At 37.3% G+C, this 27,500-nt stretch overlaps 8 protein-coding genes across 8 annotated transcripts; 2 read left to right on the plus strand and 6 right to left on the minus strand.

Moving 5' to 3' along the window:
• Positions 1–109: 109 nt before the first annotated feature.
• Positions 110–1,399, minus strand: EV154DRAFT_503964 (ATP adenylyltransferase-domain-containing protein). The gene is made up of 5 exons (XM_051600981.1): positions 1,283–1,399; positions 1,043–1,220; positions 847–973; positions 692–792; positions 110–634 (listed from the first exon to the last, which is right to left on the minus strand). Exons 1-5 carry the CDS (start codon positions 1,391–1,393, stop codon positions 180–182), a joined length of 972 nt encoding a protein of 323 aa, XP_051459158.1. The 5' UTR covers positions 1,394–1,399; the 3' UTR covers positions 110–179.
• Positions 1,400–2,062: 663 nt separating this feature from the next.
• Positions 2,063–3,761, minus strand: EV154DRAFT_503965 (uncharacterized protein). Its single transcript, XM_051600982.1, has one exon. It carries the CDS (start codon positions 3,677–3,679, stop codon positions 2,108–2,110), a length of 1,572 nt encoding a protein of 523 aa, XP_051459159.1. The 5' UTR covers positions 3,680–3,761; the 3' UTR covers positions 2,063–2,107.
• A 130-nt stretch (positions 3,762–3,891) lies between these two features.
• EV154DRAFT_537358 (pyridoxal phosphate-dependent transferase) lies at positions 3,892–5,439 on the minus strand (the record flags this gene model as incomplete). The annotated part of the gene is made up of 3 exons (XM_051604205.1): positions 3,892–5,139; positions 5,198–5,302; positions 5,365–5,439. 3 exons carry the CDS (start codon positions 5,437–5,439, stop codon positions 3,892–3,894), a joined length of 1,428 nt encoding a protein of 475 aa, XP_051459160.1.
• A 2,987-nt stretch (positions 5,440–8,426) lies between these two features.
• On the minus strand, positions 8,427–9,217 carry EV154DRAFT_182755 (uncharacterized protein). The gene is made up of 3 exons (XM_051594250.1): positions 8,906–9,217; positions 8,756–8,855; positions 8,427–8,699 (listed from the first exon to the last, which is right to left on the minus strand). Exons 1-3 carry the CDS (start codon positions 9,048–9,050, stop codon positions 8,552–8,554), a joined length of 393 nt encoding a protein of 130 aa, XP_051459161.1. The 5' UTR covers positions 9,051–9,217; the 3' UTR covers positions 8,427–8,551.
• Positions 9,218–12,824: 3,607 nt separating this feature from the next.
• EV154DRAFT_585618 (uncharacterized protein) lies at positions 12,825–13,524 on the plus strand (the record flags this gene model as incomplete). Its single annotated transcript, XM_051606766.1, has 2 exons — positions 12,825–13,438; positions 13,497–13,524. Coding segments are annotated over exons 1-2 (624 nt in total), but the record flags the coding sequence as incomplete, so codon positions are not given.
• Positions 13,525–14,278: 754 nt separating this feature from the next.
• Positions 14,279–17,135, plus strand: EV154DRAFT_503977 (uncharacterized protein). Its single transcript, XM_051600983.1, has 5 exons — positions 14,279–14,912; positions 15,002–15,137; positions 15,202–15,461; positions 15,551–15,584; positions 15,668–17,135. Exons 1-5 carry the CDS (start codon positions 14,340–14,342, stop codon positions 17,005–17,007), a joined length of 2,343 nt encoding a protein of 780 aa, XP_051459163.1. The 5' UTR covers positions 14,279–14,339; the 3' UTR covers positions 17,008–17,135.
• Positions 17,136–17,143: 8 nt separating this feature from the next.
• EV154DRAFT_462095 (plasma-membrane proton-efflux P-type ATPase) lies at positions 17,144–20,264 on the minus strand. The gene is made up of 5 exons (XM_051597575.1): positions 19,951–20,264; positions 19,209–19,893; positions 18,328–19,148; positions 17,710–18,267; positions 17,144–17,659 (listed from the first exon to the last, which is right to left on the minus strand). Exons 1-5 carry the CDS (start codon positions 20,228–20,230, stop codon positions 17,247–17,249), a joined length of 2,757 nt encoding a protein of 918 aa, XP_051459164.1. The 5' UTR covers positions 20,231–20,264; the 3' UTR covers positions 17,144–17,246.
• Positions 20,265–21,753: 1,489 nt separating this feature from the next.
• EV154DRAFT_503979 (uncharacterized protein) lies at positions 21,754–27,301 on the minus strand. Its single transcript, XM_051600984.1, has 7 exons — positions 27,190–27,301; positions 27,094–27,128; positions 26,766–27,033; positions 26,427–26,708; positions 26,296–26,355; positions 25,569–26,231; positions 21,754–25,500 (listed from the first exon to the last, which is right to left on the minus strand). Exons 1-7 carry the CDS (start codon positions 27,190–27,192, stop codon positions 21,835–21,837), a joined length of 4,977 nt encoding a protein of 1,658 aa, XP_051459165.1. The 5' UTR covers positions 27,193–27,301; the 3' UTR covers positions 21,754–21,834.
• Positions 27,302–27,500: the final 199 nt, after the last annotated feature.

Consider the following 27,500-nt stretch of genomic DNA (forward strand, 5'->3'; position numbering starts at 1 on the left):
ATGATTTATCAGTCACGCCCATCCATCTGTTTGATGTACATTGATCGACTTCTCAACCCCAATCGCGTATCATCTCTTATAATAACGCGTTTGAGCCGTCATACATACATTTGAAAAAAAAAAGCACTCGTTTATTAAATGTGCATAGACACATACTAAAATTTAGAAAACAAACAAAACTATGCCAAACCGGCATCTTCGGCTGCTTTTCTATCGGCCTCTAATTGAGCAGCCTTGGGGTTCCAGGCCACTGCAGTTTGAGTAAGCAATTCCATTAAATTATCTTGGGCTTGAAGGACTTCAAGCTCTTCTTGTGTTTTACACAACAGCAAACCAGCGTAAGCAAGCGAGTTGATGGAGAAGTCAAACTTCTTACCATCATATTCAACAGTAGCTGTATCTTTGCTACGGGGAATCAACATCATAAATTCGTCTGTCATCAAAAAGTTGTAAGACGTTGTTCTGGGTGTTTCGTTTTCACGTAACTGTTGGAACATGGCATCCAAAATACCGAAAAACATTTGTGCTAAATAGTCTGTCAAATCTTCCTTATCGGTGGCTGCACGGATAATGTTTCCATCAAGCGCCATAATAACATGAACAAATGGGAGTTTGTTGATAGCGTAGATTTGGCCTACAATCGTTTAATATCAGTTTATGCAATTCTTTTCTAGTTTGTGTGTAATTTTACCAATGTGACGGTCGTGGATTTCATCATACAATTTCTTGATGGGTGGTTGAGGCCCACTGTCATTCTTCAAAGAAATTACTTGCACATGCTTATGTGCTTGACTAAATATGAAAATTAAATGGCCTGATAATTATTGGTATTTGCGTATAGTTTACCTTGCACCTGATTGTTCACCACAGTTGAAAAATGCAAGGTTGGGTTGAGAAGAACCTAAATCTTTCAACACTTTAAATGACTCGTATAAATCGTTGGGCATAGGTGGTTCACTTTGTTCTTTGAACTCTATTATCAATATATGTCAGCTTCGATTCCCAGACAGTTTTTTAACTTATATTTTCTATGTAAGCATACCTTTTGTGACTACAAGCAAATGGTTGGGAATAACAGCAAATTTGTTTAAGAGAACAATGTGATCATCGAGCTCCTTGATAACCAACGCAGGATTGGGGTTTAAGAATGGGTCTGTTTTCTCAGCACCTTCTTCTTTCTTGGGCTTTTCATTGAGGGCAGGAACTAAACTAATGGTGAACTTTTTAAAGGGAGCGTCAAAGTTTAGTAGATTAAAATATGACAAGTCTAAAGTAGTCTTACGTTCATGCCATTGCTCTCCTTTTCTACTTGAGTTGTGTCAAACGAGACTAAATCTTTACTCTCCTTTGCTTCGTTGAACTTCTTCTGCACTGTTTGGAGGAAGGCGGACATGATGGTATTTGTTTATGAAAGAAAAACGCGTTCTTTAACAAAGATCGGATACATAAAAGTACCACAGTAAAATCCCGGTCACGGAACATGCGAGAAGGAAAAAATCGCAGTAATAATTATGCATCAAGGAAATTACCAACATCAAAATACCTAAATCAAATTGGAACAATTGACAGTCCAAGATGTCGCCTATGTCACAACTATGTCGACAATTTAGAACATTTCATAGTTCAATGTACAATCAAATCAACAATATGGAACAGAATACTTACAAGTCACTATCCTACATACAATGTAACCAACAGTAATATATTGGAAGCATTATATAATATGGAAACTCCATTCGGTACACAATCTAGTCGAAACATCCCTTTCCTGGTGATTATTTCCACAACAAATTATTATATATGGTACTTTTACTGGCAATTCATCATCCATAACATACCATTTGTAGCTGAAACTATCATCAACAAAAGCAACAGACAAATATCCATCATACTGAATAGAAATTCGATCAACGAATAAGATAAAAATACTATTCTTAACACAACCTAAATTAATCCACGTCCCCAAATTTCTTATCCCCTCAAGCTCATCAAGTCCCACCTCTACGTGTATGTGTGACTATTAAGTTCAATAAAAACTTTAATTTACAAAAAAAAAAAGTAATAATTATGCAAAAAAAATAACTTTATTCAGGTAAAGAGTTGAAAGCTACCAACCAAAGACAGTGTTTAAAAACTTGGTAGCTAATCCATCCATGGATTTTGAACGACGAAGTGGTTTAGATTGCTCCTCTTGTAGGAGATCATTAGAGACGACAAGTCGACGATCATGCGTAGGTAAGCAAGTGATTTCAAGCATATGACACTCAGGTTCGTTTTCTCCTCCCATCGTATAATACCAGGCCTTACCGTCCCCAAAAGAGATCATCACCGGATTTGGTATAGTTGATTGCCGATGGAGCATTAGAATTAGCGAAGGATCATCGGTTATCATGTCAGGCAAATTATTTTCTACGGTTGCTATATTAGGCTTAGTGCCGGTGGCATCATCACCATTATGATGTTTCTGGTTGTGGGTCATGATAAACGAGTAATGATAATCTAATTTCGCTTGATTCGTCATATCAAATGCAGCCCACAGCGCATTAGATGATTCTTCGCTTTCGTCTGTGGTCTGTTTGGGTTCTACGAATGGGCGGTAACACCAAATGTACTGTCTGTTCTGTAGCGCACTGGCCTTTTTGTATAATTTCAATGACGTCTTTCTTGAAAGGCTAGACGGCTTCTTCTCGCCATAATCTAGGGCTTCGCTTAAGGAAGTGTATAAGGGTTGGTCTCGTGTTACTGCCTTTTCCTTGGTATCATCAACAGGCTGACTATCGTTCTTTTGAGGCTTGCTAACTGTTTGTGGTATTGCATAATCTATGCCATCGCCTAAAAGGGCAAAGGACGAAAGGATCTCCTCCATTATGGATCTTTTTCGACGCAGCATCACAAGTGGTGGTGCCGGTGCTGGTAGTGCTGGTGGAACTTGCTGCTGCTGGTCTGGAACAGCCTCCGTCGTTTCTTTAGTTACCTCTGTCTCAATTACAGGTGGAACTTCTTTATCGGGCGATGAAATTACCACTTCTTCTGAAGGTAATGTTTGTGGAAGGATAATATCTGGATGTAATGCTGGCATTGGCATAAATGTTGGGAAGACTGGTTGATGATGATAGTATGATGATAGGAAATGATTGCTATTATTAGGTTGGTTCATAAAATAGGGTTGTATCATGGGTACATTTTGTGGCATGTAAAAGAAATCGTTATTATTTTGAGGAATAAACGTATTTGTGGTGGTAGTGGGACAAGTAGTGCCCAGACTTTGCGGCATACAATAATTGGCTGTCATGGGATTTATCATGGGTCCATTCAAGTTTACAAAACAAGGAGGTTGTGCTCGCCGACTATTATTAGCTTCTTCATTATACATATTTCGGTTTATACTATTATAGTCATAATGCCTTCCTGTGAACGGTGGTGACACGGATCTTACTCCGTCCAATCGATGTGGCCCCTGATAGTATGCGTTTTCATTCATATAATGGTAGCGCTCCTCATCCATTTTAGAGAAACTTCGACTACGGCGATGATTTTTGCGCTTCCTGATGGGTGGACTGTCTATATAGTTATACTGATGGTGATAATCAATATCTCTTGATGGGTAGTAATACTCTTCTTCAGAGCCATAACCATAAGGCTGAGGTCTGTGCGTTTGATATCGTGGATAACTGTACATTTTTTTTTTAAAAAAAATGAAAGTGAAAAAGAAGGAATGAAAAATAAATCGGGATTATTGCCCTTTATATGTCTTACTCACCCAGATCTGGTGGCTGTCATGAGCACATTACTGCGTACCTAATTTCCTTAACGCCACAGAAGACAAAAAAAAAAAGCTAATTGTACATACATGTTTTTCTTTTTTTATTATTTATACGAAAGTATCGCACCTCAATCTCTATACTTATCCAAGAAACTCTTGTGGAATTTTTCAAGACCACCACAGAAATCATCAAAGAGATGCTCCTCAGGAAGGAAAGTGGAACGGAAATGATAGGTTCCGGCCTCTTGACCAAAACCAGAACCAGGGACAACACAGACACCGGTATGATCCAACATGCTTAAAGCATAGAACATATCAGGGGCCATTTTAGCCTCTTTAGCAGCTTCAATAGCCTTGGCAGGAAGGTCAATCTTGGGGAATAAGTACATGGCACCTTCGGCCTCGTTACAGGTAACACCTTCTAATGCATTGAAACAATGGGCAAGCTTAGTAGCTCTACGGGCAAGAGATTGATAAATAGTATCGACTTCAGACTTGTACTGAGCATGAGAAATATCTCCTTCGGCGGGAGGATTTGTCACAAGATCAACCATGATTTGACCGTGGACATTAGGACATAACGAAATGGAAGAGATCTTGTTGATTTGATCCATGATTGCAGGATCGATATTGACGCACTCGAAGTAACCACCACGACGACCACACTCACCAATCATACCCTTTGAGGTAGAGTGGAAGGAGAACAATTCTTGTTCATTAAACTCAGGGCCCATAGATTGCAATACCTTTTTGAAACTGTGGAAAGGACGACGCTCAGGTTGGTAGATGTTTGTTTGGTACACTTCATCAGCCAAGATGACGATACGCTCATCATGACAGAAACGAATGATTTCACGAATGTTTTCTTCAGATAAACATTGGCCAGTAGGGTTACCTGGATTGATAATAACCAAGGCACAGACATTGACGCCGTTGTTACGGGCCTCATCCACAGATTTTTGAAGTTCGGCACGCGATAATCCCCAGTCCTCTTTCTCTTCAAGGTAGTAATGCACAGGAGCAGCATCCACAAGTGAAAGAGTGGCAGAATAAAGAGGGTATTGGGGAATGGGAATCATAATACCAGACTTGGTGTTATGAGTCAACATTTGAATGATCTTTTGAATGCCTTCGGAAGCACCTTGAGTCAAGAAGATATTCTCGGGATCGGCAGCGTATCCATCACGACGTTCAATGAACTTAGCAACATTTTCACGAATGTGAGGCACACCCTTTGAATGAGTATAAGCACCAATGCTTCCAATGTTCTTTAACAAAATTTCAGCACGAGCAATAGCATCTGCAGGGTACAACTTAGATACAAGTTCTCGGTTCTCGGCCTTTAATAACTCGGTGTTTTCACAAAGAGAGGCAACCTATTCCAGCATGTTTAACCTCACTAGGCTTTTCATTAATTTTATTTGATTTCCTTACCTGTCTAAAGAAAGTAATAGGCTTCTGGTTCAATTGTTGAGGGTTACCAATGTTACAGAAAACCACCTTGTCAAAGTTCAACTTGGAAGGATCCTTTTTCAATTGCTAAAGAAAAACATGAATGTTAGCCATTGTCTCCCATTTAGGCTTATAACTATTTTACTTACAGCACTCAAAGCTTCGGCGCGAATGGGCAAAGCACCACGCACAGCATACTCGACACTCTTGACCAAAGGATGCATGGTTTCAACTGTCAAAACCTTACCTACAAAACAGAGTCAAAACGACTGCCAATGTAAAGAGAACGCGAAATCTTACCATGCTTTGTCGATGAAAGTCTAACGCTGCGTTGGTTGACTTGGACACCACATGCCTTTGTTGTACGGAGAAGAGATCTAAGCATTTCAAAAAAAGAAAAAGGGAAAAGGAAAGAGAAAAGGAATCATGAACCTCACGGGTTTTTGTTGGTCGAGAATTTGTGGAGCTCCGGTTTAAAGATACGCGATTTAACTGATTTTCCTTTTGGGGCAATTAAACTTTCTGTACCTTTTTCATCCCAGGGCACTTGACAGGTTTGGTGACAAAGATGACTGGTTTTAGTCTCAAGAGTCATCACATTTAATTTCACATGAAGGCTGGTCTTTTTAAGGGTGACCTTTTAAACAATCCAAACAAATTCATTGCAGAGTGACGCATTATTATGTATATTTCTTGAAACCAATCAGAGCCATTGCTGATTTTATATTTCGAGAAGGGGGAAGGCTTACCCTTCGATAAAACAGGCTTCTAAAGCTTGCTCATCAGCATGTAATCAATAAGTTTTTACACCCTCCTTATGGAGTAGCTGGGACCATATGTATGCTTAACACAGCAATGTCTTTGCATCATCTATTACGTATTAAGTAATTCTTTGTTTATAAAGCATATTGTTTTGTAACGTCGTGTAAAAGAAAAACTAGTTTTAGTTTTTATGTGGAATAATTACCTTTCGGATAAGTGCACACTTCCATGATACCAAAGTGAACCCTTCACGATAATTATTTTGAGTCTTTCAATCGGTCTAGAAAAAAAATAGGGCTTACGCATGCTGAGATGAATACTTACGAGAGCTATTAAAATTTTTTACTGATTTTGGATCAGGTTTCTCACAATTCCATCTAGGGAACTGCGTACCGACGTACAATTCCATCAGGCCAAATAAAACAATTGTTAGGGGCTCTTTTCTTTTCTGATAAGACATTCACTGTCTAAAATTGCTACCAGAAGCTTTGAGGATAAAGTTAATTTACATTACATTGTTTATTAGTGTATTATATTTTATAAAGCTATCAATCACAGTGAGACTTGCCATTGTCTCCTTGGTAGCGGAGCGTACATTAAGTTTTAAAATGTCAAAAACACTCCGAAATGTTGCACAAAAGGTTTGCTGTATAGTAGGACAAGAACAGATCAACAAGCCCATTGTATATAAAGAGTTATATCATATTCAAAGGTCTGATGTATTTACTAATATTATATATATGATACTCCTTGATTGCATTACATCCAAATTGTGCATTTTTATACCGATTTTCATAGCAGCAGCCACGTTTTAAAAGGTGATACTGAATCAGGCGTGTCACTTACATTCAAAGGAGACCCAAATATAAATCCCGGGAAATAGATACGTGCGTTTAGTATGTCCTCGAACCTCATTAGACATTCCTTGAGGCTGTTAAAACCAGTGTCAGAATTGGTGGCTGTGTTCTACTTAAATAAGGGCATGTTGTTAGGCACCGTAGAGCGCTTGTCTCCGTTATTGTCTGCGTTACTTTCCTTATCTGAATCAGATGTAAGATTTTGTGCTTCCAAAATTGTCTTCAATACTGATTGTCTTGATTTCACTTCTTGGTGTAAGCTGTTTACCATATTGATATCTTTATTTTTGGCTGAAGCAGCTACGACAATCTAATAATTAAAGCATTTGTCTCTACTTTAAAATTGTGGAGGACTTCCGTAACATCCATGAAGCTGTCTAGATCCAGATCTGCGAGGGATTTCATATTGGCTGTATCCAGATCCATGTTGCTGGAGTTGATGTTGGTGGTCGTTGTGGCTGAAATCCTGCCTGACGTACTGTCATTGATGTCGTCAGCTGATGTGCTAGCATCGTCAGAGACATCCAAAGAGGTAGTAGTAATAGGTTCAATGACACCACTGTTACTAGAATTTGTACTGGCGGCTCTAGACCGCGTAGCGATGGTAGCGTTGAGCATAGGGTTTTGTCATTGACAAGTGTTTTTTTAAAATTAAAAATTGAGGGAAAAAAAGGGGGGTAATAAACGATAGTTTCAAATTATTATATTCTTCACAAAAAAAAAAGTTCTATCAAACAAGATAGACAGTTTATAAAATAAAGAAAAAGGTAATTGTGAGACTGGGTAAATTGAATATCGTTTTATTATTGAATTAGAGGATGGTTTATATAGAAATTGACATAGTCCTTTCGGTACTCGTCAATTAATAGAGCAGGCTGAGAGAATGATTTATAATGTGAACATGTTGCAGTAAGCATGTGTGGACCATGCGTGCATTGTAAGCTGTGGTATTATTTATAAGTTGTTTTTATCATTTGTTAATGCAGATGCTACGTGTAAACCGCGTGTGCGTGAGGTGACGCAAAATAGCTATTTCGAGTTTCTTCGCTAAAGTAACTCACAAAATAGTGCTTGTATACACTACGTAATATTTGTGTATACAACAGTGTCCACCATGAAAAAAGCCTTCCCTTTTTCTTTCCTTTCCTTTTTTTGTTTTTTATAATGCCTATCATTTCGAAGGAACAAGCTGTGTGTATATTTTACGGCCAAACCTATAACGAGTCTAATGTTGCTGAACTGGCGAAAAGGATCGAAGAAATGAAAGATGTTGATATATGTTATTTGGAAGATCCCACCGAATTTATTTTGGTTTGTCTCTTGTCTATGAAGTCTTATCCTTCAAAATATCGGCGATATGCCACAGTTTTCATCGAAAAGACCAACTTCAAGAAGAAAAATAGAGGGAAAGCGTAGCTTTTTATAATAAGAGGTCTTATGCTTTAATGGAGTCATCATCTTTCTAATTTACGTTCTTATATATTTTACTTTATTTCCTCCAAGCTGATTTTTGTTACCAGTTTTGGTCAATCAAGTTTATTCACAAATAAAACTGCAGTCAAGATAGTCATTTCGTATACAATGGTTTAAACTATGTTTTATGAAGAGAAAAGAGAAAGGTGGGAAAAAAAGTATAGGGGATCAATAATCGATAACATGATAATGGGATTTAAGATAGATGGACTGAATAATCGTAGATAAATCATAAAAATTAGAATCACTTTGATCGCTGGTATGCCCTTCTTCGACAGTTGAAAATCTCCAATTTTTTTGGATCCTGAAGTAATTCGCAGCAATCATAAATGTTAATTGTGTTGTCAAATGGCAAGTGATCGACTATAATTTTGCAGATATTCTTGCTGTTGCTATAAAAAAAAAATTCAGTATTTTACTATCGTGAAACGTGTCTTTACGACATTACCGTAGAAAGGTTTCCAAATCTTTACAATTGGTTGATAAACCCGCATAACCGAGAATAATTAAGCAAATTTTCTTATTTTGGTTGATGTAATTAAGCAAATCTAAAAAGTTGTTAGAATCAAAGATAAATGCATTGAAGACTTTTTTTTACCTTGAGCGTCACCATCGACAGTCAGTTGTTTTAAAATATCTTCATTTCTTATCAAATCCCTTTCTACCATCAATTCATTGGCATTGGCACGAGGGGAAACGAAAATCTTGTCGACCAACGATCTTTCTTTTAATCTACTGGCCATCTGTTGCAATAGCCGAATACGAGATTCATCGTTTTCATTTATTACTCAAATTTATATCAAACCTGGTGAAATAAACAAAACTTGCAGTGCCAGAGATATCCACGCTGTTACGGTAGCTATTACCATAAGGAGTGTCTAGACAAAACAAATAAAGTACTATTGAGAGCTTGCCCTTATTTTTTTATCTTTTTTCTGTTATAGTTACCATGTAAGCCACCAGTAGGAGAGACTTTTTTTGGGGTCTCTTTGGTTCATACCGACTTGACATCTGAACATCAGCCAACATTCGAGATTTTCTTGCATAGCCTACAATGTTGTATTTTTTCTTCTTGAGACTTTTAATAAACAACTGATAGTGAGGCAAGTAATCCAGTACTTTTTTTGCTATATCATCTGAAAATCGGGTTAACAGAGATAAATGATATCCTAAAAATTATTTTACCAATATACTGCTCTTTTGCAACAAACAGTGAGCGTACGCTGACTTTCCCGCTGTCACATTGTCTTCTTTTCGAAGGTACAGCTGCGAAGTTTACTTTATTTACACATAGTGTTCGGAATGAAGAACGAAACTCTCGAGCGAGCTTCGATCGTGTTCCAGTCTAAGCTCGCTCGAATGCGTTTTTTTGCAGCTCGAGCTCGCTCGGAGTTTCTTAAGCTCGGCTCGGTTGCGAATACGATAGCTCGAACTCGCTCGCCCTTTTTATTACACAAAGTGCACGTCAAAGTGATGTTAATTACAGAAAGTTATGATAATAAAATTGTTATTTATTGAAATAGAAGTTGGAAAAAGAAAAAAAAAAACTTTTTTTTCACCAGCCTTAAAACCAAATTCGGATAAATCACAAATTATAATACAGTTAAATTAATTCTGCTACGTCATGTTACTATGATTGCTGTAAAAATTTGGCTTAGTTGGGTTAAGTGCGCAACACTGTATCATTTTCTATGCTAAATGTGTTTGTTGGTTGTACAATTAAATAAAAGTCCAAAGCATTTTAGTTGGAATTATTAAGGCATAAATAAAAAAAAAAATGGTAAAGGGAAGAAAAGATTAAAATCAAGGGGAAATGCCATCTGTAGTCTTTCAAGGACCTTAACTTTAAAGTGACTACTATCGACATTTTAGCCGAGCGAGCTTCGATCGATGCTCGCTCGAACCCAAAAAAAGTGGCGCAAGCTCGAGTACAAAAACTCGGTTCGAGCTTCGTTCGAACTGGCGCAAGATCGGTGCAAGCTCGAAAAGTTCGAACACTATTTACACACCATTTGCCAAAAGAAATAACGGTCCTATTGTCAAATAAATCGGTATATTTCCAAACCATTGAAAGTATGTCGCTGTTGATCAAAGATTTGCATTCATAGACTTCTTCATTCATTGGATCACTGTGCAAGTATGTTATGTTAAGAAATTGAATAACCTGAGCATGACTGACTACAATAAAGAAAAGAAAAAAGATTAGATATCGTGGAGAACTGCCAGCTATCATCTATCATTACCAAATCGAACTTTATTTTCCTCTTGTTGATTATCATCTGTGCGTGAGATTCCTGTTGGATACAAGTGATAGCGAAATGGCCGGCTGTTTATAATTATTATACACGCCAAAATAGGTTCGGTGGGATCTTCCAAATAACATATCTCAACATCTTTCATTTCTTCGATCCTTTTCGTCAGTTCAGCAACATTAGACTCGTTATAGGTTTGGCCGTAAAATATACACACAGCTTGTTCCTTCGAAATGATAGGCATTTTAGAAAACAAAAAAAGTAAAGAAAATAAAAAGGGAAGACAAGGAGAACTCAATTTCAGATAAACTTAAAAATGTTTTCAGATGAACAAAAATATATTTCAGACAGCAGTGAAAAAATGGTTCAGACTAACGTAAAATACATATGTGTATATATATACAAAGAGAATAAAAAAGTTTCCAGACAAAGGCTATCAAAGGATGTATCCTATGGATTTTACAGTTTTCATATCCTGCGTTGACAGTTCATAATGTAATTAAAGGTGTATTTTTATGAGCTCTTTTTACGCAAATCTCAGTTAATATGTTATAACAGCAAAAAAGGGGGAGAAACAAAATTTCAATTACTATAGATGACGTTGACTTAGAGCATTATAATATAACTTGATTTAATTGACAATAAATCAAACAGTGCTTCTTTCACAAAAAAAATATGAGTGACCTCGTATTTACCCAGACACAGAAGATTTTATAAATGCCAAAATAACAGCTAAACTTGCTAAGATGGGAGACGAAACGAGTACCAGCACAATGAATTAACCTGCTGGTGGAAACAGAGGTAAAAATGCACTGTATATGTTCAAGTATATAGCCAAACATAATAACTCATAAAATAAATCAGGCCTAAAGAGAAAAGAAACATTTGAAGCGAAAAAAGAAAAGAGTGTGGCTAAAAGAAACAGGTCCACTGCGTCTTCAAACTCATCGACCCTGATTTGCAAGTCTTGTGATACAAGTGGTCATTCTTCTGCGAGAAGTAAATTGTGCCCTAACCATACCTATACCTTGCAAGAATTGATCGAAAAGGATATTGGTGCTAAATATCAAAGATATACTATCTCTTCCATTAAAGGGATTTTTAAATGAAACAGATGATGATGATGACCGATTACAGAAGGCCGTAAACAAGATCCAGGATCTATCTAGTTTCTTACGGCTTGTTTTGTTTAAAGCTCAAATCTTTGTCAATGACTACATTTTACAATACCCCAATAATTTGTCCAATGAATTTTTTCAGCAAAATTTCTGGTATTTATTGTGTAGAGTGGTTTTTAAACAGCTGTCGATCAGAGACTTTCAGTTAAATTATGCCAATATTCACCACTTGGAAGACGCATGGATGGAGCTTAATAATCTAGAGGGGGTAAACTTAAACGTAGAAAAAGATGGGCTGAAAAATTATGGTCAAGTGCTTGCGACTGCATGTGAAACTACTGCTACGTGTTATAATAACTATTACATTGAGAATTTTCAGAACATTATCTGCAACTACTTCATTTATATAATTTGTAAAGAATTTCCTGTAAGTTACTAGCAGGAAGCACTAACTTACAAGTTATTAACAAACTTAACTTAGGACCTTAAAAAATCTGTCATAAGGAAACTTGTATATGAACATGTTTTAGATCAAGTACTATCATCTGATCCTGTTGCCGTTCTAAATGATGATATCCTCCCACCATTAAGCCAAGAAACAAAAATGGTTTACAGGCATTTATAAACCCTTTAATTGTGGAGCTCAAGAACCGCTTGCCATCGTTCACAATTACAAAGGCAACTCAGAACACTGCCCCTTTTGGTATTTTACCGGCATTAAGACACATTCTATCCAAGTATGAATCAATCATTGCGGAAAATTCTACTTTACAGAAGCATGACTCAGAACCAGGAAGACCTCAAGATACGGTTCAATTTGATGAAAAAAAGAAGAAAGATGATAAAGCAAAGCATTTTGTACTGCCGAGAATATTTGGCCTGTTTCCCAATCCAGGTTTGCAGTGGCGATTTATCAAAATCGATAGTCAAAACGTTACTGGTATATTTCCTGGCTCAAAGTTAAAGAAAGAAAAGGACGAGACTTTATTTAGCTTCACACAAAGGTATTTTTATGATTGTTTTAACTTTGCCAAGCTAAAAATTAGAAGGTACATACGAAAGAAAGAGTATTGAGAACCTTCTTCATATAATATTAATAATAAACATTTTGTCTATTATTATTAGCCTTAAAGATCTGAAGGAGCTGCCTGCAACCAACGGCAAGATGTTTTTGAACGGGATGTACACCGATGGTTATACTTGCCGCTTACTATTCTGTCGTCGTACTGAACCATCTTCGTCAACTAAAAGCATTGCCCTAGAACTCGATGACTTTAACTCTGACGAGGTAAATACTTATTTTAGGCCATGTACTGTTGATCCCGGAAGGAAGGATGTGTTTGTATCCTACCATGGAGACAATGATGTGAGACGTCTTTCTTCAAAAGAATACTACAATATGGGCGGTGTTACGCAAAGACATAAAGAGGAACAAGAACTCAAGAAAAGCTTGGGTATTGATCAAATTGAGACCAATATCCCCTCACCTAAAACCACGTCTCATGATACCTATATACTGTATATTACGTATATTCTCCAACATATTGATACACTTTTTAATTTATACGGGTTTAGAACTACCAATAATAGATGGTGTAATTATATCGCATCACAAAAGAGTATAGAGGACGCCGTTAATATCCTTTTAAACGGATCAACAAAGTATAACAAGAAAAGAAGGAAAACTAAGAAGAAGAGTAAAAAGAGAAGGAGATCTAAAATAGTTGACTCTTTAAAATCTAAACCGAAAATTATCAAAAGGTAAGCGTACTAACAAACCATGATATGACTGTATTTTAAAAATGAAACTTGCATGAAGAGAACATAAAGATAAATTCGAAGAAGGGGATCGTAATAAAATGCCTTTAATCATCTTTGGCGATGGACTTAAGAACAAAAGCCAAACAAAGTTTAAGGGTTTGCGCTCCGGTGTAACGGACAAGCTTTATCGACAATTGAAAAGAGGAGAGAAGCTTGGAGAGTTACTTCTTGTTGATATTAACGATTTTAAAACATCAAAGGTTAGTATATTAATGTATATCAATACCTTCGACTGAAATAATAGTTTTATAGACATGCAATTCTTGTTTTAGTAATGATTTAAAAAACATGAGGTGCGGTACTGACGAAAAATCCTCGCACATCCATCAAATATTGATTTGCAAACGATGCAATATTTTTTGGAATCGTGATGTGATGGCTGCGAAAAATATGCTTGCTATATCTCAATCCATTTGGGATGGCCAAGGCCGACCGACTGTCTTTAAAAGACTAAACGCCACCTCCAATGTGGTTACCTCGTCTCACTCAAGTGAGGAGAAGGTTTAAAGGTTCTACAGGTAAACGACACAGTAGCTTATCAAATTGTCCAAAAACTAAAATTTCGTTTGTCTGAATTCTTATGTAATTTGTCCAAAAAAGGCAAGCTATTATCTGAAAGTAAAGTTTGATTCGTCTGAAAAAAAAATAACATTGTCTGAATTTAAAGTGTGAAAACTGTATTGTGCGCACGAAAGGACAATGAGAGTTTAACTCCGAAAAGGCCGTTTTTTTTATTTTTTTTTATTTGTGGGTTTCAGGCAGGGAAATCTCCAAGGTTAAATTTCCCTTTTCTCTTTGTTTTTGTTTTTTCCCATTTCTTTATTTTAATAAAACACAACAAATGATCGATATACACAAAGAATCTATCTGGACTTCATCAATGGAGACAACAGAAGATCGGTCGATCCCACCCGAATTACTTTTATCTCTTCGACAACACTCTATTTTTCAGCGAGCTAATAACGAGAGCTTTCTTGAAAAGTTGGCTTGCTGTATGCATTTACGTACTTACTCTCCACGTGATGTCATTATTGTCGAAGGCGAACCAGCTAAAGCCATGTTCTTTTTATTAAGAGGTTCAGTCGACGTATGTTCTGCTGATTTTGAACGCATATATGCTACACTGCCTAAAGGGTCTTGCTTTGGTGAAATTGGTATCTTATATTCCATGCCTCGTACTGCAACTGTCATTGCGAGTACCAAATGCATTGTGGCAGCTCTCACCGCTGAGGAAGTACGAACCTTATTACCGCTATATCCCGAAGTTGAGAAAGTGCTTCGTTTTGAAGCAGAAGAACGTTTAGCTTTACTTTTCAAGAGTAAAAGTTTAAACACTCAAGAGAAAATTAGCACAAAACCATTGACAGAACGTAACGTGCAGGATTTCACTAGCACCCGACATTTACTGCAAAAGGTTGGTATATTTTTCACATATCAATACGATGACGGTCCAATGATAAATCACTAAAACTAGCGCACTTTTTTTTTTTCTTATTTGTCTAGATTCCCTATCTACAAAACTGTCCCGAAGAATTTCTGCACTTGACATCACTTAAAGTTGAACCACGTCACTATGCGCCCAACGACTTGATCCTTCATAAAGGAGAACAAGGAAAAGAATTGTTTTTCATAATAAGTGGTACTAAATTGGATATAAAATTGAAATGCAATTTTATACGTATTTACTAACGTATCCAAATTAGGCACGGTTGAAGTTACAAACATTGGCACAGCCACTCCAGATCCTTTGACTCCTATCGAACGCTTAGCCGCAGGTGATTATTTTGGTGATATAGCGGTCCTATTAAATGCACCACGTGCTGCCGATGTCCGAGCTGTTACCGCTGTTGAATTATATGTCCTGAAAAAATCTGACTTCATTGATGTCATTAGTCGTTTTCCTGAATTACAAAAACGTTTTAAAGCAATGGCCGAAAGTTCTTTATGTAATTTAAAGTTGAAGGTAATCTACAATTTACCAATCTAAACAAAATGATACGAGATCGTCTTTTCCTTATCCTAACTGTTTCTCTCTTTTCTTTCTGTATTCAGGCCTCGTTATTAAATAAAGTAGACGCTGATACAGGTATGTTCAGTAAAATTATAAAAAATTGCAGGATAATCCTGCAGTAACAAGTTTTTTGATGATATTGATCACCGTTATCATAGACGTATCTAGTCCCCCATCAGAAAGTTCTCCTGCGATACCAGTCAATATCTCGATAGAAGCAAGTTCAGTATGTAGCACCACAAGTGACCAAGATCCAACCTTATTACCGCCCACCGCAGCAAATGTCCTTAAAAAAGTTGAAACCCGAAGAAGGAGAGGAAGTGTTGCTATCTGGTCAGACCCAGGTTTAGTGGCACTTGCAAACAAGGCCATGAAACCCACCAAAGATGAACCAGAAGAGTCTAAAATGAGAGAGGATCCCATCGTACCTACTTTACCTGTCCAAACGGGCTTTGAGGGAGATGGTCGATTAGTTTCATTTAACGAAGAAATCTTGGGTCTTATTGTAAACAGCATGGATATTGCAACCATCATTCAATTTTCAGCAGTCTCAAAAAAATGTAGAGACTTCATTTTGCGTAACGACAAGATTATGCATTCTGTAGACCTGAGTCATTTCAACAAACATGTCACTGACAGCGCCGCACCAAGTATTGCTGCACTTATTGGAAATCGTGTACGAGAATTGAATTTATCGCAATGCTTTTATATAACAGACGAAGGATTTAAAACGTTGATTGAAAATATGACAAATCTGGAATCAATCGACCTAAACTCATGTTGGCTCTTGACCGACAAGAGTTTAACGTTATTGGCTGCCACTTGTCCTCATCTCACCAAATTGGATCTCTCAAATTGTCGAAAGATCAGTGATATTGGTATTTTCAAACTATTGGATGAAAAGGCGACGCGAGGTTACCCTGAACTATCCGAACTATCGTTGTCTTACTGCAAAAAATTATCAGACATGACCATGAGTCATTTGGCAGAATTCTGCTCCAAAACTTTATCTTCGCTTAATATCCAGAGATGTACTCGGATCACAGATCAAGGCTTTGTTAAATGGGCTGATACTCAATTCCCACAATTAAAAGCATTAAACCTTACAGACTGTAGCTTCCTTACCGATCAAGCTATCTCACATTTAGTATCTGCTGCTCCCAATCTTCACAGTTTATCGCTCAGTTTCTGTTGTGCTTTATCCGATAGTGCGATTGAGGGTCTGATCTCCTTACCTGAACTACAAAATTTGGATGCAAGCTTTTGTGGTGCTGCCGTATCAGATGTGTCCATTCGGGCACTTTTGAACTCTAATTCAGCTGAATCCATGAGCTCACTTAATCTTCGAGGCTGTGTACGTATCACTGACATGTGCATTAATTCTATTTTAGAGTCTAGCAAACTAGAGTTATTAAATATCAGTCAGTGTCCCGGTATAAGCGTAGATGCCAAACAAACTATAAAGAAGTCAGGGGCTGTTCATCACTTAGTTGCATAACCATTACAAAAGAAAAAAAGAAAAAAAAAATCAAATAATGATCGATGTTCGCGTATTGTAAATAGTAATAAATAATTGATAATATTTTTGAAGCATAATAAATCAAGTCATCAGCATATTACATAATATTAAAAAATAAGAATGCCATATTTTCATGATAGTATTCAGTTTAATGGAAAAAGAAAAAGAAAAAGGGATATATGATAATGGAAAAATAATTTACAAATAGCCTACCGCTATTAATATGACTTGACAGAGCCAACTGACTCACGTCTTTCCGCCCTGTCATAACCAAAGCGTGATCTTTGTTGCTTTTGAACAAATTTAGCTGCCTTACTCTCCTTGGTTGGTTTAGATTTGACAAAGGCAGGTACAGAAGGTTGAGAGGATGATTTATCGAATCTTTCCCATAGGAAGATGGTGGTCACCTTGATGGCGTCCATAATGAAAAAAGTTGCAAAGGAAATAGCAAGAATAATAATACTTCGAACCCAACCAATACCAGCAACATTAGGATTGTTTCCAACACCGTATACTGAAAGGAATAATGCCACCAATTGGGTCCCTAAAATTACTATAACAAATACCAAGGATGGTAAGCTCTTCCACCAAAAAGTATTGGTACGTGTGGAGAATATAACAAAATGAGGTGCTATTTAAAAGATTAGACTAAATAAAAACGTAGCATGCTATTGCGCTTACCAGATGACATGTGAAGGTACATGATAGTTGAAAGCTCAGGACCGCTGACACCAAGAATATCACGGAAAATGTAAAAGTGTGCAAATGAAAATCCTGAAAGCGCAATTGCGAGCACACAAGAGAGTACGATCAAAAGTCTGAGTCGCCACATATTTGGACTACTTGAGACACTGACATTATCGACAGCCATGATTAAGGTAGCGGCATCGTTCAAAAGTGAGATCAAAATAAGGAACACAGGTGGCATTTTCCAGTCCTCAGCAAGGGTGATGACAAAAAAGAACAATAAAAAGTGAATAGTGGACGTAATGCGGTACAATGCATATGATTGAAGACGTTGAAAAATAATTCTCGAGATCTTAATACCGTCAATAATAGCGGATAAACCAGGAGCTAATAATACAATATCTGCTGCAGCACGAGCAGCATCAGTCGAACCAGCAACAGCAATACCTACATTGGCTTTTTTCAAAGCAGGGGCGTCGTTTACACCATCGCCAGTCATAGCAACAAAGTAGCCTCTTTGTTGTAAGATCTCAACAACACGGTATTTATGTTCTGAGATATACGTTAATAATATATTAGATGGGAATAATAATAATAATAATAATAACTAACCAGGAACAACGCGAGCAAAACCATCAGAATAAACGCACATGTCAGAGACCTCTTGTTCGGATTTAGAAGAATCGACCAATTCATCCACATCTAGAATATGTTGGCCCATACCGAGTCTACCAGCCACCTCTTTTGCAATAATGCCTTGATCACCAGTGATCATCTTGACTGAAATACCATATTGTTGACACTCGGCAATTGTCTGAGCAGAGTCATCTCTGGGAGGATCAATTAAACTGAGCAAACCAATCAATTCCCATTTTTCAATGCCATTCACAGTACGTGCAATACCCAAAGATCTGAGCCCACGACTGGCAAATTGTTGAACCATGTCCTCTGCTTGTTCATCACCACCCACAAGCTGCATGATCACTTGAGGCGCACCCTTGGCTACTCTGAACGTTTCTTGAGTAGAGGTGTTAAGAACGGTTGCCTGAGCGGTTTTGTCAGAAGAATTGAATGGTTTGAAAGAAATCACTTGGTAACCTTGAACTTTATGACTTCCATCGTTAATGACTTGTGGATGATGAGTTTCGGCGGCTGTACGAACAGCAAATTCGATAGGATCATCGGTCGCGGCCTCTGCAGCGAGGTAAGAGTACAGTAGAATATCATTCTTATCAAACGACCCAGCAAGATAAGGTTCGTCAAATGTAAGCTCGTTTTTGGTAAGTGTTCCTGTTTTATCGCTGCACAAAATGGAAACAGACGCAAATTCTTCGACGGCAGTCAATCTTTTTACAATCACTTGGTGTTTGGCAAGCTGTTTAGCACCAATAGCCATAGTGACTGACATGACAGTGGGAAGACCAACAGGAATACTAAAATAAAAAGTACATATTAATATCATATTTTAACATTTCAATTTTATGTTGACATACGCTGCGATTGTAAGCACCACCATTTCATTGAGAGCCGCCAAGACTTGTTCTCTTGTAATAAATCCAAAGGCCTTTTTTACTTGGACCAATTCATTGATAAAAATAATTGTAACCAGAACGACAGAGAGAACGATAAGAAAATTACCAATGTAGTTGATAACTTTTTGGAATCTTCCCGAGCCAGTGGTGACTGAAATAAGGCTTGCTGTCTTTCCAATAAAGGTATCGGGACCGGTACGTACAACAATAGCTTGCTGCTGGCCTTGTTTAACAATACAGGATGAAAATACAATATTTCCAGGTTTTTTCTTACTGGGCAATGATTCACCGGTAAGGGAACTTTGGTCGATTTGGATATCAGTCTCTATGGCTTCGCCTGAAGCACCAATACCCAATAATCGAGCGTCTGCGGGTACAATGTCACCTAATCTTAAAACAATAATATCGCCAACTACGAGATCAGAGGATCGAACTTCTTTTAACTGACCGTTTCTCCAACATTTACATTGCAAAGCAAGACTGCTTTTTAACGAGTCGATAGAGGATTCTGCACGGGCCTCTTCAACATAACCAATAATCGCATTGATAAGAAGCATACCGGCAATGATCCCAAAATCAAGCCAATCTGCAGTAACAGCGGTAAGAACAAGTGCTAGTATCATTAGATACGAAATCGCACCAGTGACTATAGTAAATCATTAGTATCAACATCATAAACATAAAGAAAGGGGGTAACACTCACAAAACGAAAGAAAATGTAGTAGCTTATTTCTCTTTTTTTCTGTTAATTCGTTTCGGCCAAATCGTGCCATTCTCTCTTGGACTTGTTCGTCATTTAAACCAAATGTAGGTTGTGTTTGAAGAAAAGGTTCAAGATGTGCTGGAACGTCGTCAATAATGTTGCCATGTTGTTTCTCATTGCCAGTTTTAGGTGATGTTGCTGTTAAAGGTACGGCTTCTTCAAAATCATTTGTGTATTGGTTTGTAATATCTTCCTGGTCGGATACTTTCCGAAATCCCATTACTGTGTACTTTTTTTTATATATATTGTTGTTGGGAAGAAGAGAAAAGTGTCCAAAATAACTTTTGATGCTAATTTAAACAAATAACCTTATTAGGATTTTGTGACGTTTCTAATGAGGCTCAGGGCAAATGTTCATTATTCTCGAGCCGCTAAGCCCCGCCTCACCCAAAAATGCTCGTTTTTATGTTGTACACGCATTTGCGTTTGCTAAATTAAAATTTAATTTTATGACTTTCCTGACACTACAGGTAGACATGGTTTATTTTTATAGCCAAAGGGAATGACAGTTGACCATTCGAATTTTCATTTCGCTGTTACTAGTTCCCACTTTTAAAAAAATCTTATCAGCTATCCGACCAAAAAATTTCTTGCGGTTTCAGCTTTCCGTAATATTACCTCATAGTATTAGGAAACTTGTAGATCATTAAATACATTTATAAAATAAACAACCACAAAGCTTCCAAGTGATAATTACAAAATTTGTTTGTAGTATATAAGACAACCTCTCATAATTTGAGATTGTAACAAGTAAACCATTAAAGGGCTTATCTCAACTTTAAAAGAACTTTTGTTGGCTTAGTTAAAAATGTCGCGAAAAAAATATATGGATAAAAACTAATTACATCATAATGATTTGTTGATAGATACAAGGATAAAATACCGCTGGCGACATTAGGCCATATATTAAAGGGCTCTATCAACAATTAGGCTGGAACCAGCCAAAAATACATGTCCATCCAGAAGAATAAAAATCGGGACAGCCATTTTTCTTAGGGACAGACAGAGTGCCCGTAGTCGTGATGTTGGGATTATGATACTTTAATAGACACCTAGAGGTCAATATAGCTTATCGTCTTGAACTAAATACAATCTTATTACAAGCAACATATGTTAAACCAGTATATGTGTTTTTCAGCTTACTTTCAGCTTCTCGTTTGAGCTTTACCTTAATATTTCTGTGTAAGATTAAGATCAAACGAGCTCAAAGGCGAAAGAGTAATGATGGAATTGTCAAAATAAGTACAAATCCTTTAATATACATTTATTCGTAATTGTTACATTGTATATCCTTGTTCCCAGGTCTACAGAACATCCAAATCACAAATCTTACGTTGCGACTAAGTGCACTTTGGCTGTCCCAAAGGAAAAATTGGCTGTCCCCAAGAAAAGCGAATAAAAATTGTGACAAATGTGTTCTTTATACCAGTTTGAGCATTTGATTCCCTCTCGTTCAAAAATAGATATAAGAATAAAAATTTACACCTAATTTTTGTTGAAGTTGGTCTAAGTAGTAGTCCTTTAACTTTAGTTATGATACCACCTGCTTGCGAGTGACAAGGTTATTCATGCTACAAGCGACAACATAATTATATCAATAACTACAACAGTGCATGTTGGGTGTATGGTCATATTCAACATCTGGTATATGTATACAATTTTTGATATATCATCTACAGTGATTGAATTTCCTTTAAAATAGCGCCATGCCATAACACATTTAAAGCTGACTAAGAATAAGACTCTCGGAAAAAATATGAATGTTTTTATTAATTAAATAAACTGAAAGGTAAATATGAACGTCTTTCAAATAGATGAAAGTGTCTAGTAAAGCTGGGTATGGTTATCTGGTGATTGTTCTCCAATTTCCTTGGTGTTGTATGCTTCTGTAGCCATCTTGAGTAAGATTTCATATTCACCGGATTTCTCGCACATGGATTTGAAGACACCCTTACCAGCGTTATTTACTAATAAGTTGTAAGGGGTATCATATTCAGCGACACTTCCTTGATCTAAAACTAACACACGATCATAATCAATAACGGTACGAAGTCTGTGAGCAATACAAAGTAAGGTGGAATTGGTAAACTCTTCACGGATTGTGGTTTGAATCTTGGTATCGGTTTCATAATCTACACTGGCAGTGGCTTCATCCATAATAATAAGTTTACTATTTTTGAGCAAAGCACGAGCGAGACATAATAATTGACGTTGACCTTGAGAGAAATTGTTGCCACCATCACTAACCTGTTGATTTAAACTGGTGATAGAAGATACATGTTTACTTTCTCCAACAGCAGCAGATGAGCTAGGTGTAGAATCACCTGTAGCACTAGGCTTAAAACGATCTGATGACTTGGAAAGATGCGCACGTTCTAAAGACTCCCAAACAGCGCTATCAGAATGTTCCTCGAAAGGATCAATGTTAGAACGGATAGTACCAGAAAACAAGACTGCATCTTGAGGAATAATAGTTAATTGTGAACGAAGATCTTGAATACCAATCGTGGAAATATCGATACCATCAATAGAAATAGAACCACTAGTAGCTTCTAAGAAACGGAAGAAACTTAAAGCCATGGTACTCTTTCCAGAACCTGTTCTACCGACAATACCAATCTTTTCGTGACCTCCAGTTGCGAAAGATACACCGTGCAATACGGGATCGAGTTCGGGAGAATAACTGACAACAAGATCTTTAACTTCAATAGCAGCAGTGGTTGGCCAGGCAGCAGGAGGGCGATGACCTTCAATAGTTGCAGGAGGTTCTTGTTCTAATTCGAGGTACTCTTGAATACGTTCCACGGAGTTAAGATTCATTTCGACTGTGGTATATTGACGAATAAACCAATAAATGTTTTCTAAAAATTGACGAGCATAGAATAGAGAGATACCAGCCATACCAGCATCAATAGAGTTAATGTTGATGATCAAAAAGAAACCAGTGAATAAAATAACAAAGGCACCAGTAAGTTCAATACGAGCGTAGAGCCAACGGTTACTCATCCAAAGGAAGTAGAATGGAGCTACAAATGCATCAATCTTATCGTAAACTTGTCTCATAAATTGTTCTTCAACACCATAAGCTCTGATAGTAGTTACACCGACCAATGATTCCGTAAAGTGAGAGTAGATAGGGGAACGACTGACCGAATTAAGACGCTTCAATTCACGAGAGATACGGAGGTAGAAAATACCAATAAGGAAGTATAAACCACTGATAGCAATAGCAACAACCAAGAAGGGAGGTGTAATTGTAGTAATTACAATAGTAGAAGCAAAAATACCGGTAACACATTCAATCAAGAAACTGGCAGAACGAGCAATTTGCATATCAACAACAGAAACATCTTTACCGAATCTGTTCAATATACGACCAACAGGGGTGGTGTCAAAGAAACGCATAGGTGCGTGCATAATACGATTGACCAAAGAATCAAACAATGTACGAGCACCTCTAATTGAACCCCAATAGACGATAACATTTCTGAGACCATCAAAGAGGATGTATGCAAAACAAATAGCAACATAAATTCCAATATAATAATCAACATTTACAGGAGTTTTTTCTTGAAACACCCAGGATCTGAAAACATTTTGTTTTTGCATAGCAGCACCCAAAGTATCAAACACGCCCATAACAACGGGTACCTTGTTGTTTACAATTAAGTATTGGGGGTTCAAGTCAGCACTAAGAGCAGAGATTGTAGCATTGATGGGTGCAGATTGTTCATAAGAAGCAGCCCAAAGTCTGATCCACCAATTTTCAGCAAAAGTTAACATTCTAGCAAAGATATAAGAGCCAATGACAGCAAGCCAGAAAAACCAACCACCACAAGCAGCCAAATAAGTAAGGTAGACCTTGAACTTAACTTGACCCTTTTCAGAAGCCTCTTCTTGCACAAGTTTAGCAGCCTCGGCCTTATTATCAAGATCAATTTCAGTAGAGCTGTTATCTTGATCATTGGGATCAACAATTTCTTCGATTTCTTCCTCTTCTTCATCATTATCATTTTGGTGTTCAGAACCCAAAAGTTCGTTCAATTGACCGTTGTTCTTCAAGTTCTCAACGCTATCGCAACCAAGTACTTCTCCATGATCCATCTTAATAAAAAACTTAGCGCCGGGAAGACAAAGTCTTACTTGATGTGTAACTAAAATAACAGTACGACCCTTCAAAAGATCACCCATGAAACACTTTTGGTAGATATGCTTGGAAGTATGAGCATCAACAGCACTAAGACAATCATCCAAAAGAACAGTCTTCGCATACGAATAGACGGCACGAGCTAAGGAAACTCTTTGTTTTTGACCACCAGAAAGAGAAATACCCTTTTCACCAATTTCAGTACGATCGCCATCAGGTAAAATAACCAAATCTTTGATCAAAGCACATTGGATTAAAGCCTTCTTGTAACGTTCGGCATCATATGGAAGACCAAACAGAATATTATCACGAATAGAAGCATGTTGAAGGAAAGGTTGTTGAGCGACATAAGCCACCTTATCAATATACAAGTCAGGGAATTCGGAATCAACCTTAGAGAAATTATCGACCGTGAGAACAGTTTTAGATGGTAAATATACACGACCAGAAACAATATCCATTTCTCCCAAGAGAGCTTGAAGGAAACTAGATTTACCACTACCTGTTGGACCACAGATCAAACTGAGTTTACCAGTAGGGAAATCGAATCTTGGGACACTGATTTGGAAAGGTCCAGATGATGCTTGTTCCACGGAGTTTAGAGTTGGGACGTTGGAGGATGACTGGATCAATGCTTCTTCATCTTCTGAAATAGGAAGAGAAATTTTGCCTTCAACAACTTTTTCGGTTTCAATATGCCATTGGAAAACAGATTTTTCGAAACCAACGCGAGACAAAACCACTTGAGGAGATACACCTTCAGGTACTTCAATTGGCTCCAAGTTCAAATTTTCAACTACTTCAGGCTCGTCCAAATACTTGGAAATACGGTTCAAACTAACATAAGCTTCGGTAAAAATGTTTACAGATTCGGGAATAAACATAAGAGGCGTACGTAACATTTCGAAAAGTGTGATACTAACGAAAGCTACACTGGCAGTTAACTCATTACCGGAAACTTTGGTGTACCAAATGAAACTACTGATTGTGACCAGAACAGGAGTAGTCAAGAACAAAATGTTGAGCAAGACATCATAAGTAATAACGCGGATCATCTTTTTAATTTCATCACGACGGGCAGCGAACACCTTCTCTCTCCAGTTATCTTCCCAAGCAAAGTACTTGATCATACGAATACCTTGTAATAACTCATTGATGAGATCGTTACGCTTATCTGTGGCGACCGATTGATCTGCATAGTTTGTATATGTGATTTTGGTAAAGAAAGCAGTGATAGGAAAACACACCACCATGACTACTGCACCAACCAACGCAGCGGAACCCAAAAGATGATAAAGATAAAATAAAGCAACAAAGATTTCAACAGGGGCACTGTAGATCATCTACAGATTTTTTAAGAAAAACAATGGGTTAGTCAACTTTCAAAACTGAATCATATGGGTGAACTTACGAAAATATAACCGGGAAGTTCAGATAATTTATCGGCATCAACACTCATAAGATTGGTAATTTTACCCACATTACTAAATGACTCTTCCTCTTCTTTTTTATCGTCCTTCTTATCATCCTTCTTATCGTCCTTTTTAGCATCATCAGTAGCACTGGCTGCAGCATCAGCAGCATTGGCAGCGGCTTCAGCAGCTTCAGCAGCCTTAGATATCTTACCAGATGCATCCTTTCTTCTCAAGGTCTTGGCAAAAATTTCAGCATCCAACATGATCAAAGTTCTAATATTCCAACGACGACCGGCCCATAATTGAACTGTATTACAGAGAAGCTTGGCAACGCCAACCAAAAACAAACCTAAGGTAAGCAAATAGGCGGTCTGAATAGGTGGACGATCCTCTTTGATTTCAATATACTCCAAAAACTTCTGTTGGAAATAGGGACTAAGATAACCGAGCAAGGTAGCAGAGATGGAGAATATTAACTGAGAATAGATCTCTCGTTTGTTGGTGGTGTAAATGCGGTGTAACACTTTGGCATGGGCAAGGTATTTTTTGGTGTTAACATAATCTTCATAGGTAGTTCTAGCCAAATGTTGAAAGGTCAAGGCGAAAATATTTTCGCGTGTAACGGTATTGTGGAACCCAAAAACAACCATGGGATTCATCTGAAAAGAGATAGGACGAAAATCATTATCTTTACTCGTACTACATGCCACTATTACCACTTACCCATTGAAACGAAGCCCAAGAAAGAATACTTGCAGTGGATTCAGGACTTAATTCTAAACCCTATTTAAATAATCTTTTGTTAAATACCATCCAATTTGAAATGGTTCCTCTCTCCACCAATTAAAACTTACATTACGGTACACTTTTCCATTCTTGATCTCAAAATTTTCATAACTTGCAGCTTGCAAATCTCTAGGGTGAAAAGGTTGAGGAGTTGTACCAGTAACGACAAATAAAATTAAAGCCACGACAACGTAAGATACATTCCAATATTGTATGGTGGGAATAGACAACAAGCGGTAAATAGAATCGGCAAAGAGGAAACAATAGATGAAAGTGAAAACTTGAGTATAATGGCGCTCCTTATACTGATTTTTAGTAGGAGAGGTAAATGAGAGGACCAGCAAAGATGACTATTCGAACAATGGATTAAATTTTCATATCGAATGCAAAATGTATATCTTACGTACCCAGGTAATGCTCAGAACGGCCAAATCTAAAGATTCGTACAATTCATATTGTTCCGAACCGAGGGAATACTGAATAAATTGATATAACCAACCTAGGGTCTCAAACGCAGTGAGGGCTATCAACATAGCACGTCTCTTTGCAATAGACACAGTGATAGAGTCTATCTCGGGAGTAGCTGTATATTTAGATCCAAGTCGCCATCTTTTTAAAATCAGGTGGATTGTGGATAAACCGACAACAACAATAGGTGAAGCAGCGTGCGCGATCCTAAATTCAGATATGTCAATATATAATCACCAAACAAGGGACAGCTCACTATTGTCTTACCTTTTATAATCACTAGGCGTGATTTCGAGCTGTTCCTGAAATATGAATACGGTTAATGATTCTGCTAAGGCTTTTTATTTTTATTTTGGTTCATACCATAATTGTGAAAGTTTTCAAAGAAAATATTTTCTTGAAAACTTATTCAAATATTAAAGAAAAAAATTTTTTTTTTTTCGAAAAATAATTAAAGAAAGGAGAGAAGGACTCGAGAAAGATCTTTTTATTTTATGAATTATGAACTGAAGTAGGACATAAACCTGATTCATCCCAAATTTAGTAATTATTTCCCAAAAGGCAATGCAGTTGCCGTGATAGCCTTGCTGCGGAATTGAACTACTGCGGTTCACCTTTTTTTCTGGGATTTTGAAAAGAAAACAATAAGGTGTAACTTTTTTTTCCTTTTTGAT

This window comes from Mucor mucedo (genome assembly GCF_025094135.1).
Source record: "Mucor mucedo strain NRRL 3635 chromosome Unknown EV154scaffold_31, whole genome shotgun sequence".
Classification (NCBI taxonomy): Eukaryota; Fungi; Mucoromycota; class Mucoromycetes; order Mucorales; family Mucoraceae; genus Mucor; species Mucor mucedo.